The sequence below is a fragment of the Desmodus rotundus genome, chromosome 9 (assembly GCF_022682495.2).
Source record: "Desmodus rotundus isolate HL8 chromosome 9, HLdesRot8A.1, whole genome shotgun sequence".
Taxonomy (NCBI): Eukaryota; Metazoa; Chordata; class Mammalia; order Chiroptera; family Phyllostomidae; genus Desmodus; species Desmodus rotundus.
The window spans coordinates 108,542,426-108,556,935 of NC_071395.1; the positions used below are offsets into that span (position 1 = coordinate 108,542,426).

General features: G+C 47.5%; 1 protein-coding gene across 6 annotated transcripts in view; it reads left to right on the forward strand.

Annotated features, from left to right (window-relative positions):
- Positions 1-1,708: 1,708 nt before the first annotated feature.
- RFFL (ring finger and FYVE like domain containing E3 ubiquitin protein ligase) overlaps positions 1,709-14,510 on the forward strand; it is a 59,933-nt gene continuing 47,131 nt past the window's right edge. For 3 of the 6 annotated variants that reach the window (XM_053910595.2, XM_053910592.2, XM_053910601.2), the window contains exon 1: positions 1,709-1,930. Coding sequence is in view for 1 of the 6 variants with exons in the window: in XM_045190052.3 (XP_045045987.2) it covers positions 5,523-5,625 (103 nt within the window). In the remaining 5 variants the exon portion in view is untranslated. Of the gene's footprint in view, positions 1,931-2,160; positions 2,294-2,861; positions 2,906-5,442; positions 5,626-14,510 lie in introns of those variants that run through there. The other 3 variants (XM_053910593.2, XM_053910602.2, XM_045190052.3) reach the window with 3 other exon arrangements.

Consider the following 14,510-nt stretch of genomic DNA (forward strand, 5'->3'; position numbering starts at 1 on the left):
GGTTGGGAAGGTGAGAAATACTTGTAAGGTGAGAGTCTGCACATAAAAATATTTTTACTTTTCCTTGTGATAGTCCTTATTTTAAAATGCAAAAAACCAAAACAAATTGCTCAGAAGAACTCTGAGAGGTCTCTGTAGGAACCTAAAGCATAAGAAAATTAAGTCAATAGACACCAGTCAAAAGGATTAGAATTTATATTATTTTCATGACTAGTCATTTTCTTAGCCTACAGTGCCTAACGATTCCCCATGCAACCCTGGTGCTTTACAGTTTACTAAACCTAGCATGTTAGCTCATTTGTATCCTCGTACCAGCCTGCATTTCAGGGGTGAGCAAATGAGTTCAGGAAGGTTAAGTGCACCACTGGAAGGCACACAGCTGATTGATGGTTTCATCAGCACCCAGCCATTTTCGTTCTTCCGCAGCCTTCCTCCACCTGGGGTGTCCAACCTGTGGCCCTCAGGTCACATGCGGCCCAACACAAAACTGTAAATTTACTTAAAACATTATGGGTTTTTTTTTTGTATTATGTGTCACAGTGTAATGTGTGGCCCAGAGACGCCAAAAGGTTGGACACCCCTGCAGGTATCTTCAACTTTCTACGGCGAAACTGGCCAGTCCTGGGAAATGCTAGATGAGGGAGGTGCTATGGAGTGAGTGGGACAGGCATGGGTTTTGATATTGACGCGAACAAAAATTCTGAAATGTTTTCAATTAAATTACAGTGAACTGGAGAGTAGGACAGAGCAGTTAGCTTGTTAATGGCTGGGGGCCAGGTGACAGACTGCTCACATTCCTGAATGTATGTTGCAGCTTTGAATCAACATCCATCCAGGTGGCTCCTAGCCCCTTAGGATGAGCCATCGGATCTCGCACGTGCACGGCTCTCAGGACTATTGCCTGTAACCAGTGAAAAGCAGTAAATATTTCTTTCTTATAGACAGTGCTCCTATCATAGAACTGCCCCCGTGGCGTCACCTTATCCCATTCCCCTTCTCTGTAGCCCATGTACATTTTTCCCAAACGACTTACATTTTTCTTCCCCCTCCGTGTTATATGGAAAAGAGCCCTGTCAGCTCCAGGACAGCGGGGACACGTGGCCTTTTCCACCCAGCGCTGCTGCCTATGGTTTAGATTTCATGCCCTAGGACCTGGTTCTGTGTGGCTCAATAAACCCTTTCTTTTAAAAAGGCTCTCAGCCATGGAACTTAAGTTGGCTAATAATACCTCCCACTTACAGGACATTGAATAGGCCAGTGAGCGCTGATGAGCCTCAGCTTCCTCCATTGTGATTTGGGAACCCTCACCTGCGTACAGCATGGTGAGGAAGGAGGAGATAGAAAGGTGAGGCAACTTTCAAACTTCTTGCTATGAAGAGAGTTCAGCGATGTTAAGGGACTCGCCCAAAGTCACCAAGCTGGCCCATGGCCTAGCTGAGATTCGGACCTGGAGCCTTCACCTCCTCGCGCGGAGTTCGGTGGCGAAGGCGAGGAGGGGAGCGGACCCCCTGATAACCCGCAACCCGCGCCCCGCCACGGCTGCAGGCTCAGCCAGCCCCTCCTCCGGCGGCCCCGGCTCCGCCAGGGGGCGCGCGCGCAGGCTGCGCCGCAGCCCGCCGCCGCCTCGCCTCTCTCTATGGTGGCTCGAGCGCGGCGGGAGCGGAGGCGCGCTCCCGAGAGGGGGCGGGGCCCGCGGGGGGCGGGGCCACGCGAGGGGCGGGAGCGGCCGGGCCGGCCGGCTGGGGATGGATAGGGGGGGCCCACTTCCTGGGGCAGGCGGTGAGGATGTCGCCTCCGCCCCCCGGTACCCCTCAGCCCGGGAGACGCTGCCGCGGCGGAGCCTGGAGCCCCCCTGCCTGAGGCGTCCGCAGCCTGAATCCGGCCCCTCTCCTCCCCTCCCAGGTGCGGGCCGGACGGGCGGCCGCGGCAGGTGAGGAGGCGGCGGCGACGCCGGCCGGCGGGGCGCCTGGCCTGTGGTGGGGTCCAGGGGGAGCCCGGGGTGGGGGGCGCGGCTCAGCCTCGGGGCTCGCCGGGCTGTGTGGTCTGCGGGCGCCTCCTCGGTGCCGGGCGCGGCCTGGGACCTCCCTGCCGTCCGCGGGACGGGGAGCCCCCGCGTCGCCGGCGATGTCCCGCAGTGTAACCTGCACCTGTCCCGTCCAGGTCCCCAGGAAGAAAGCACTCCCCCCGGGGGCGCAGTAACGGGGGCCACGGGACCTCGGTCATCCCCGCACGCCGGCAGGTCCAGTTCGCTTGTGCGGGGAAGACCCTCCCTACGCCGAGTGGACTGACCCAGGTGCGCGGCGGCCTGCCTCCCCCTCGGGGAAGGGCGGGGGCCGGCCCCGCTTCCCGCCGCAGAAGCCCTGCGGGCTCCCTGGGGGAGGGGAAGGCAGCCGGAGTTGGCGGCTCGGTGGAGAAGTTCGGGAGTGTGGCCCTGCCCTCGGGGCCCCGGGTCCCCTCTCTTGGGAGTTGCCCTGCGTTTGAGACGACGACGTGCGGGAGGTCGCCCGAGGCTGAGACGCACGGAGAGGGAAGGTGGGGCGCTCCTCGCCGGCGGGCCCGGAGACATTTGACCCGGGCTGGCCGGAGCGGGGGGCCGGAGCCGCCGGCGTGCGGCCGCCCAGAGCCGGGTTTCAGGCCGGCCGGAGAGGAAACCGGCACCTTCCCCCCGTGTCGTTGGTCTGGCGTCCGTTCTAGGGAGGACGCGCTGCTTGTGGAATCAGGGAAGAGCGACCCGCGCCGCGCCCGGCCTGTCCCGGGGAAGGAATCGTGTCAGCTCGGAACTAGGGCTTTACCCACGACCGTCACTTTGCGCCGTGGCAGGAGGCCAGGGACGAGGAGCGCAAACACCGCGGGCGCGGGCGGCCCTCTGAGAAGGCCGGCAGCTCTGTGATCATCCCTTTTACAGGTGTTTGGGGGACAGAGCGGACTTCGGTCACCCCTCGGCCGCCGCCACATCTGTTCGGAGGAGCCCGGAGGTGTTGCCAGGGACAGTTCCAGTTCCCGAGACGTGGTCAGGGCGGTCCGTTTGTTGAACCACTTTTCTAGGAGTAGACGTAGGCAGGAGGCGCGGGCTGGGCTGGCTGTGTGCAGAGCCCTAGGCCGGGGGCTGGCAGCAGTACTTCCTCCCTCTTGGGGGGTTTCGGGTTGGGCCCCCTACTCCTCTGTCCTGATTGTGTTCTCTTGCACCATGATGTGCGTTTGCGCAACTTTGTCAGATTTCCTGATCTGGACTTCAGAGTACAATTCAGAAGTTAGTTTATCGGGATGTGTTGAACTGTTTGAAAATGGTGTGTGACCATCGCAGATGGGTGTGGCAGGGCCAACTGATAACCTGATTGTGTCGAGAGAAAATACCCGTGGAATCTAGGCCACTCCCTTTTTAGTGTCTGTATCTGATTTTGAAGGCCAATCGCTAGGAGCTTCCCTGCTGATCAGGTGGATCCGCAGGGGCCCGGCCCTGTTTACTCTGGGGTCAGTGGTTGTAAATTCTCCAAGTTGACTTAATTTAACCAGTTGCTAAAATGATACAAGCAAAATGAGAGAGTCCTTCTCAGAATGCTTAAAACTAATTTGTTTTCTTTCTTTTTTTTGTTTTTACTTTTTTTTTTATTGTTCAAGTACAGTTGTCTGCATTTTCTCTCCACTCCCCCTACCCCAGCCATCCCCACCTCCCACCCTCCATCCTAACCCCCTTGGTTTTGTCCATGTGTCCTTTATACATGTTCCTGGAAACCCTCCCCCAAATTAAGTTGTTTTTCAAACTTTCCCACAGCCCAAGCCAGTTAACATAACTCTGCTTAGCACCACCTTAATAGGAAGGCCTCTTTAAGGGTTTTTAAAGTAGTGGAAAAGGCATTTTCAGTGACCAGCATTTAAGAAGACAGCAACAATAACAAAAAAGGACCATTTCCCCCCTAATGACATGTTGGGTGTGATGTTTGCCCCAGCCAAACCCATCCGGAAGAGGGTCATGCCAGGAGTGTCTGAAAGTCCCCACGTGAGCCTGAGGTGTGTTACAGGGACTAATTCCAGCTTGGTTTTTTTTTTTAACCCATAATAGTATCTTTAATAATACTGCTGTTGTTTGAGTGGTCGTTTAGGGACATCAGACTTGTACTAGCCATAGTGCATGTTTTGGGAGGAAAAATTAACCTCTGAACCTTGGAATCGCAAACCCCCTGCAACACAGAGCTAAGATACAATTGAGAGTGTAATGAAAATACATGGTTTAAGTGGCTGTTGAGCTGCCTCATGATCATCATCATTATTGTGTGGAATGGTGACTATTAGTTTTGTTTGGTTACTGGTATTTGTAGTAGTTACTTGTGTTTATGTAAGAACGATTTTGCTAATTGTAAGGCCAGTATTTTTATACCCAAACACACAAACTCCCATTTATTGGTCTGGTCACTTTCTGGTTTTGACTTTGTTATTCACAGAGTTTTGAAACCCGAAAACCTGTTGGGCCCCTAATAGGATATCCTGTTATGGGGTATCTCACATGGAAGCCCTCCCGGGTAGGTAGGATCCCCCAGCCTCGTTCAAAGACCTCCGCTCTCCCCGTTTCCAGGTTTTACCGGTTGCCATGGTCGGGACAGTGGTTTTTACCCAATCCCGGAATGCCTTTCTTAATTTAAACTCATTGTCCTCCTTTCTGGTAGCTAAGACTGTCTTGAAGTTTCTCCGCTGTCTCTCCTACAGGTTGAATATGCCCCCTTTTTTTTGCTGCTTTTGGGCCTGCTAGTGTTCTGAATTGGAGCTAAGCAGTTGGTGAAGAGAGTCCTACTGTATATTTTCAAACATTTCCTTTTTTCAAAGCAAGCATAAAGTCTGCATTTCCTCTGGGGGAAAACTAGCTCTTTGGATTTCATAGAAAAACAAAAGCTGGTTTTTCCAGCTTTCTACCAATATGAAATCTTAACTTTTCCTTTCCCGCTGGTTTGTCAGTATAAGGATGAACTGGAGATACTGGGAGATCCTGAAGTCTCCTGAAGCCTTGAAAGAGGCTCACATTGTGTTCAGTGTGGCTTTAGCCTTTTTAGCACGTTTTATTGCAAGGAATTCCCAAAAGTCAGTGTTTCTTGAAAGATTCGGTACCCAGCAGTTGGCAGCTGAGTCACTGAGGGGCTCCTTAAAAACACAGATTTTCTAGGCCCAGCTCCTGGAGATTTGAGTAGGTAAGTGATGGCTGTAATCTACATTTAAAAAACCTCTCTGGCAGCGTCCCCAAAGCTCCCCAGGTGATTCTGGTTTTGTAGCAGGGTTGGGAGCCTCAATTGTGACTGTTGTATTACTTTGGAATTCTTTATAGATTGCTAGTCCCTTTAAAAGCATCATGTTATTCAGGATGTTTGATTTTTCTAGAATAGTCCATTTCCTGGTCATGAGAGATAACAAGGAGCTTTTATAACTTTTATGTAAATTACTTCACTGAGAGGCCCCCCCTCCTTTGCTCTATTATCTCCCTGGGGTCACAAGGGAGAGTTGGTGAGAGTAGCTTCCTTTATTTCCTGCATGGGCGAATGAATGATACAGTGGAAACAACTGGAAGCCCATCCAGTTCCAGTCGGTGTTGGATGGGAGAGATGCCTGGGAATTCTCCATGTGCAGAGTTTAAAAATAGAGGTAACTCGGCAGATATTTCATTTCTACACAGCGGAAGTGCTTATTGAAAATAATAAGACGTTAATAGTCACATTTAGTCATAGGTACTTTGCTGAGTTCATGGAAAGAAGAAAAATGGCTGGAATAGAGACCCATCTGAGTTAAAGCGGAATTGGGGAACTAAATATGTTAGGAAATTAAACTTGGGAAAAGCCTAACAATTTAGGAAACAGACAGCTGAGGTCTGGAATCCAGCTCCCGCATCTGCTGGCTGAGCTCCTGGAGACACTTAACCTCTGCGAGCTTCGTTCTCTTCGCCTGCGAGGTGAAAATAATGCCTGGTCGGGTTGTTATGCGGATGAAAAGAGGAAAATATGTTCTTTGTACATTGCAGGCAACTCAGTTGATTGTTCTCTTCTCCCACTTTCTTGTAGGATTTTTATTCTGCAGGCTTAAGATGTCTTTCTAAATCCAGCCTTCTCTATATCTTTATAGGAATATCTCCTCAGCTCTTTTTTTTTTAATTTACAAAACTTTTTCAATTAAAATTTACATTCAGTATTATTTTGTGTTAATTTCAGGTATACAGCATAGTGACCAGACAGTTGGATACTTCACAAAGCGTTCCCTCCCCACCAGATTTCCAGTGCCCACCTGACACCGTACATAATTACGATGTTATTATCTGTATTCCCTATGCTGTACTTCCCCGTGGTTATTCTGTAACTATCAATTTGTGCTTCTTAATCCCATCGCCTTTGTTCACCCAGTCCTCCCACCCCTCTCCCCTCTGGTGACCGTCAGAGGCTGTTCTCTATATTGGAGCCTGTGTCAATTTTGTTTTTGTTTATTTGGTTCTTTCGACTTGAAATCGTATGGTGTTTGTCTTTCAGTCAGCTCTTTCAGAAGACGTATGAAAGTGAGGACTAGAGTTCAGTAGGGAATATGCGTAAGAAGAATAAGTTATACACTTAAAAAAAATTGTTTTAAAGGTGTGGTGTGCAGGCTTATATCCAGAGTGGCTGCCTGCAGGAATAACTTCCTAACACTATCTGCGTTCTCCCTTCCGTGTCTGGGTGCAGCCAGGGAGGGTGGCCCTGTTAGGTAGCACCTGACATCCATCTCTTCCCCTTCCTTTCTCCCTTTGGGTCTCTTTTGTTTCTTTTTCCTCCCTTTCCCTCTTTCAACTTGCCAGCCACGCCACAATTATGGAAGGCCGGCCCCTGGAACTCAAGGCTGAGAGGTTGCTTGTTGCTAACACCTGTCTCCCAACTAAATGAATGGGCTCTTTTGTAGGCAGCATGTTTAAAAAGCTGATTGGTACCATACTGGTTTGAAGGTCCCATTAATGATGCAGCGTATGTAAATGACGGAGCGACTTAAAGCTGTTTTAGAGGTTTGTTTCTTATACTATATTTCTGTATTGCCTTACGATGTTGGTGGAATTTTTACATACAAACCATGAATCTGTTTATTGCCCAAACTAATTTCTGTCGTATGGACTGGGAATCATTTATATTCTAAAGAAGTTCGACCCTTAGGGCCTTTGTTTTGTTCCCCAAATGTCTAACTATTGTGTGATACAATTAAAGTTTTGTTCCCTGCACTGCTGACATAATTAGTTTAATTTCTGCTCCTTACATATATTTTTTGTTGGCAGCTGGGAAATTAAAATACTAGATGTTGCATTAAACTGCTTTTTTGAGGGTGATTTTATTGTCAGTTCAATGGACATAGGCCCCAGGGTACATTTTTAAAGATGTCTTATTCAACTTTCCTATAATAGACTTTGTCTGTATAGAATTAATGTATTAAGACACATAATTGGCTATTTAAGCATTCAAAAGACACAGTGTTTGGCCTTTACCCTGTGATTATATTTTTTCCTCCAGCTCTTGCGGAAGTGCATGTGCTTTGGGGGAAACCCCTAAGTATGTTACAGCTACATGAGCACATGAACTTTTGCAAAGATGAGAGAATGGAGTGGTTTTCTGAGATAAGCTGTGTTATTTAATTCCCTCCCCGAACTGCTGTTTAGATCATAGCATTGGCAGAGCTGGTTCGCAAGTGGAGAGGCTGTGATGCCTGGCAAATCCAGTTCACGATTTTTCTGTGATACATTTCACAGAAAGGGCTCTAGTCTTCAGTTGCTCTCAAGGAGACTTTACATTTAATTACTCTAATCCGCACTTAATTTCCTACAGGGTTTTGGAGAGATTCTCAACAGGCTGCTGATTTCACGGAGTTACGGCCTACACAGGTTTTCATCTGTTGAGGCTGCTAACTTTTTTTTTTCCTTTAATGGAAAGTGACCTTGGTCTGGTAATTTCTCCAGTGTCCTCTCTTACAAAAAGATAAAGCGAAGCCTTGTTCTCTCAGCAGCCTTTTTCAGTGGCTGCCACTCATGTGCTGAATTTGAATTAAAGAAAACTGTTGAGCAAGTGTTACTTGACTTAGAAAGTCTGTTCCTTTCCAATGCTACAGGTGAGCCTGTGTCTCCTAGTGTAGCATTTACTTGCCTTTTCTAGAATTGCAGATAAAAACGCGGTGCCATTATCTCTGGGTTGTGGTGCGTCAGGGCCCCCTGGGACAGCCTTTGTTTCCACCAGGCGGGTTCTAAGAATAGGGGAAGCCCAACCTATTGGAACCAGAGTGATTTGCTGAAACATTTTAACTGCCTTGATCCTCTTTAAAGAAATGCTGCCTAGTCATCCTGAAACTTAACAGGAAGTTTGGCCAACTGGAGCCTCTGCTGGCCTCTGAGTGGTTAAATGTAATTAAGTAATCAGCACCATTCCAATCGGTAACTGCTGGATTATGTTAAGAACTGGAGGCGGGGGTGGGGGTGGGGTGGGGCAGGGAGTTTAAATAAACGGATGGTCCTTTCCCACCCCATCCTCTGCTTATTTCACTCCTTTCATTCACTTTGGAAAATCTAGTTTCAGTCCTGATCACATACACGCAGATTTATGGCTCATGAACCAATATATTATCCGTAATTAGACAGGAAAGCGTGTTATCCCCCCCCAGTATTTTCTTCAAATATAACTGTATTTTTTTTAAACTTTCATAGTGATTAAGATGTCTGCTTGAGACATAACCAAGCTTCCTCCTCTATCAACTACCAACCTTTTCCCAGGTCTTGTGTGAGTGGGCCCGTAGCCAATTAATTCTACCCTTTGCGACCAGGCGAAATGATTATTTTACATGGCGCGGAAGTAGATTCACTAGGGCGTAAGCCTTTGTTTGAAAATGCTGGACAAAAGGAGTGCTCTAATTTGGCGCTTTAACAGGAGTAGGTCAGCTGTAGTTCAGTTAGTTTGAAGAATCCTTGGTCAAAGATGGTTCTGGAAGAGGGAGAAATTGTTTGGGAACTGTTTTTGCAGATTATAAAATCCAAATTGCCCAAACAATGATAGCTAGAGGTGGAGAGGAACAGTTAGGGGCTAAGATTTTGTGCAAGGGGCACAGGGTAGGAGGGAAGAACCAAAGTGAGGAGGACCATCCCAGCCCACAGTGGAAAACTCTTAGTCCTTCACCTCTCTCACGTTTGCTTATCTCTCCTTTCTGCCTGTTCCGTCAGGTGCCCCTCGTGCCCATCTTCCGTACACGATGGGAGAGTCTCTGCAGTCTCCGTGTCAGAGCTGAAGTTTACCCTAGCCAGTGCGGAGCTGGTGGGGAGAGGCCTGTCGGAGTGTTCCCAGAGAACTTGTAAAACAGGCACACTGCCTTCCCTGTTACCCCACTACACAGAGGGACCCGGTGCCCAAGGTGACTCTGAATCATCACGCCAACGCCCACTGATCTGGCTCTGGGTTTCCCAAGTCTGACTGTGGGCTCAGTTGTACACCAGCAGCTGAATAGTGACGGTGAATCAGCTGGTTAATGGGGGATACCAAAATGGGAGCCCTGCAGCGTCACCTCCCAATGATCTTCATCAGAGTCCTACATTTCATTTACTTAAAAAAGTTTTGCCCTGGCTGGTGTGGCTCAGTGGATTGGGTGCCAGCCTGTGAACCAAAAGTTCACTGTTTCGATTCCCAGTCAGGCAAATGCTTAGGTTGCAGCCAGGTCCCCAGTTGGGGGTGTGCAGGAGGCAACGGATCAATATCACTCTCATACATCGATATTTCTCTCTCTCTCTTTCTCCCTCACTTCCCCTCTCTCTAAAAATAAAATCTTTTTAAAAAATATTTTTACCTAAAATAATTTATCAGCGATTACATACAAATTGTGACCTTTTCTTTATTCCTGAAGGCATAAGCAAGATTACATTTTACTGCAATAGATGTCAAATTTTAGTGTGTGTAGGAATCTCCTGGGTGCTTAGGAAAAAGATTCCTGGTTCCTAGCCAAGACCTATAGAATCAGTGTTTGGGGATGAAGCTGGAATTTTGATGTAGCTTTTCTGCAGACCACACTTGGTGAAGGTAGTACTATAAGAAGGAACCACACATTAAAAACAATAATAATAACATTGGGTTGGCCAAGAAGTCTGTTCAGTTTTTTTTCTGTAAAATAGAAGGCACATTTTTTCATTTTCACCAATAACTTTATTGATTGGATATTTTGAATATGTTGGCTATCCCCCACGTGGTATAATGTTGATTGTTCTCAAATAATATCACGATTTGATCGCCATCGACTTCAGCTGGTCTACCTGACCATGGAGCATTGTCCAGCGAGAAATCTCTAGCACAAAACTTCGCAAACCACTTTTGACACATTCAATCAGTCACAGCACCTTCTCCACACATGGCACAGATCTCTTTTTGCATTTCAGTTGTGTTTATACCTTTCTTGAAATAATGAAACATAATATGCCAAAAATGTGTATTTTCTTCCATCTTCCATATTAAAATAGCTACATAAAAATTCACCAATTTTGATAAGTTTTTCAAAAAAATGCATGCTGATATGACAGCCGTCACAACGCAGTCTACCAAAATTGTTTTGAGTGAAGTTGAAGCCAACTAAGTGCTACTGTAGCCATCCTGTGGAAAAAACGAATGAACTATTTGGCCAACTCCTCAATATGGTTGAAGAGCAGGGACGTTAGTGGCTGTCTTTGTTTGCAGACAAGAGTAGAGACTCAGACTCACCCAGGGTTTCCAGCGGGTTAGTTGGCTCTTGCAGACAAGCAGTGAGGTCTTTTGACTCCTAATTCAGTGTCTTTCCATGAGGTTACGCCATGGAAACCTGTTGGTTTCTCCGTATTGGTTTCTGTAATTTCCTTCAAATCAGAAGCCGCAGAACAGTGAGGGCAAGGGTGCTTTGATAATTGCAGAGCAATCAACTACTGAATCGGCCCTTCATAGTATGAAAAATTAGTGCTTCTCAAACTATCTGTGGAAGGATCAGCTTTGTGAAGTTTCTGCCCCGCCCCCCACCCCCCAACCTGTTGCCAACAATGTAAAGTACAAGAGAAATAAGTTACCGGAGAAATCATGCTTTGGAGCTCATGGCAATGTCAAAGTGCTGGAAACGTTTCTACATACTTAACGTGACTTCATTGGTGTGTGTCTCAGCTTGGACCTCCCTGGAGGTCTGCAGCTGCACACTTTGAATAGCATTGTCCTGGGTGGCTCGGCGGGTGTCTTGATACCAGAGGTCCTTGATCGTTTTCTTCCGGAGAATTCCCATGCCTTCTTGGGGAGAGAAGTGCCATCACTTGGTGGTTTGCTAGATCAGAACCACAATTTTAATATTTGGGGATTAGGTGAGGGACACTTACCTTTAATATATTTAAGAAGAAATTGATAAAACTTGCATTTGACAGGGAGAGTCTCTTTTAACTAAATTTCTTGTCCTGTAACTTTACTCATGGTTCATAAAGATGCTTAAAGGTGGGAGATAGGAAATAAAATATGGGAGTGTGTCGTGTCTTCAAGGCACTTCAGTTTGTGTTTGCTTTTTAGAAGCCTTTTATAAGTAGTTTCGGAATAAGTCTTATTAGTTTGTGTGACTATAAGGTCAGAATGGATTTTGATTTGGAGCAGGGGAGGGAAATCCCTTCGTGCATGCTTTGCATCCTGGTTTCATTACTTAGTGGGTTGAAATGTCAAACTTGATAGATTATCGGAGCTATTATTTGGTGGTTAAACAGTAATGAAACTGTTGGGCTGTTTGCAAGGAACACTGCTCCTGTGTCCGGACTTTGCACTGGAGAGTTTCAGTGGTTCAGAAGGAATATTGGTTAGAAAATGCGGCCCTGTGGCTCTTAGCACAGCTGTCTCGATTGCTGGCTATATGTTGGGGCTTTGGACAAGCACTCTGTAACACTTTTGGAAACAGTTTATGTTTTTCGTTCCAAAGTGTCTTAGGTTGCCCCCAAAATAGTTGGGAAACCTAGAAATGGAGAAAGGTGTTGTGTTGTCTAGGTTATTCAAGTCAGGTCTTTTTTCTTTAAGCGTCACTGGGACAAACTATCTTTCTAACTGGGGCAGGGTGGGGTGGGTACTGTTACGGGGCTTTTGACTACCAGGGCCTTTTCCCCCTCCTAGTTAGTGACTATACACTCGCATGTTGTCAGGCTGTGTGCCAACCTACAGGGGACTCTGGTTTTTAGAACCTTGATTAAGAAAGAAGGATGGGAAACGCAAGTGTGAGGGTACAGGTGTTTTCGGAAGTCCCCATGCTTGCTCTGCGAAGTCTCGGATTTTCACTTTGACCATTACATTTGGTGATGATGGGTGTTATAAAACCATCTTTACAAAACAGTCCCCTTTCCTATTGAAATCATGTTGCCAGCAGAGCTTGGGAAGCGTTGGGCGTGCTCAGCAGGACCTTACTCACTTCGTGGCGTTGTGTGAAATGGCACTTCTCTTCGGAATGAAATTGCCTGTATTCTTCGGTGGGGGTTAGGGGAAGGCTCATTCGTGTGTGAGCATTTTGCGTAAGACTGGTCGAGATGGACGTCTGTTTCGCCGTGTGATACTTCTGTCTGTTACGTCACACCTGCACAGAGGTTACCAGCAGCTCGTGTGTGCTTACCACGTGCCAGGGACTCTGGGAACCCATTCCATCCTCGCGACAATCCTGTGAGGTGTGGGGCTGCTAGCTGGGTTCTGCAGAGGTGAAAACGCGGCGCAGAGCGGTGGGCCTGAGGCCGAGCTGGTGGAACCTCAGGGGTCTGGCTGTGGAGGCTCAGCTCAGCGCCAGGCCGCCTCCGCCTCATGCCTCCCACCTGTCAGCTCGTGTGAGGACCGCTTTTCGGAGCCGATCTTCAGAAACAGGTTCCATCTGTACAGTGTGGGCTTCAAATTATCCTTTTGTACATAGGCCTCCTTGTGTGGAATTCTAAAGTGATATCAGCAGAACTTGTTACCAGTTTTACTAGTTTTAGTTCTATTAGCACTGAAGGATTGTTTTACAGTTTTTTCCTAATTCTGAAATTATAATTGTATTTGTTATATAAACTAGTCACCCTTAAAAGTGCATTGGGTTAGAGGAGAATTTATTGGTGGTTTCTTTTTTTGGAGTTTCTTGCTATTTGTCAGTATGTCAATAGGCCTTCTCAGTAAATTGGTTTGTACAGAAGATATAAATACACACGCCTCACAGGGCCTTCCGGGGAGTGATAGTGAGACCAGTGGTGGGAGCCTGACTGCTTTTAGGAAGAAGCCCTGATTAGTAAGCACCGAAAGTAAAACTTGGTTATCTGGGCTTCAGACGCGTGTCCTGCTTTCGGGGTGTGTGAGGCCTGTGAGGCTGGGTTGGAGAGTCACAGAGGAAACGTCATTTAAATGTTTTCCACTGACCTCTCCCTCACATTTTGAAGGCAGTTACAGAGACTTTTGTAAAAAACAAAACAAAACTCATCTGTGGTAAGAAGCCTGTCACGTGTGAGGTGCCCTACCCAGTAACCACGTCTTTCCCAGTTTGTTTGTCCAATTGGTGCAGTTGTTGATGCCTTTGATTTCAAGCAGGACACTTTAGGCTGGATGCTGGGCTGGACTTGTGGTGAGCGGCCATTCTGCAGGGGTGACTCTGCTGCCTTGTCATCGCTCAGATGCAAATACCTGGAGGGACAGGGCACAGGTGATGCCCGCAGTGTATTTCAGGTGGCTAGGCCAGCCACTGATCCACTGTTAAAGAATCTTTTTTTCCCCCCTCCATAGGGGGAACTGCAAGATAATATGAATTGTGCTTTGCTTTACGAAGTTTTCACCTTCCTCAGTTCTCCATGGTGGTTGGACAGTTGAATGACTGGTTGCATTTTTACGGTCACACACATCCCTTCCCCCCCATCATCCCTAACCCTCGGCAGCCAGTAATCTGTTCTCTGTGTCGGTGGTTTTGTCATTTCTGAAACGTAATGGAAATGGAGTCGTAACAGCACGTGACCCTCTGAAACGGGCATTTTCCCACTCGTCACGGTGCCCTCCGTCCAAGCAGTTGCGTGTAGCAGCTGTCCACCCTCTTTATGTGCTGCGTAGTGGTCCATGGTGTGGATGGACCGCAGTTTAACCGCTCACGCAGAAGGGCGTTCTGCTTGTTTCCGGTTTTTGGTATTAGGATAAAGCTGTTAGGAGTATGGGTGTGGACATAAGGTTGATCTCTCTCTGTTAAGTACCCGGAATGCAATTGCTGCATCTCGTGGTAAGCGTGTTTAGTTTTTTTAAAGAAACTGCCAAACTGTTTTCTGGAGTGGCTGTGCCATTCTGCAGCCCCACCGGCAATGTAGGAGATGCAGCTTCTCTGCATCCTTGCCCGCATCGATGTTGCCACCATTCACGTCAGCTTTTCTAATAGGTAGCATATCCGGTTTTTAAGTTCAGTTCATCAGGTTACTTAGTAAAACTGATCTGACGGACAAAGAGCGAAGATTTTTGAGTGCAGTGTTTGAGGTCTGTTGACTTGCTTTTTTAAAAAGATTTTATTTTAGAAAGAGGAAGGGAGGGAGA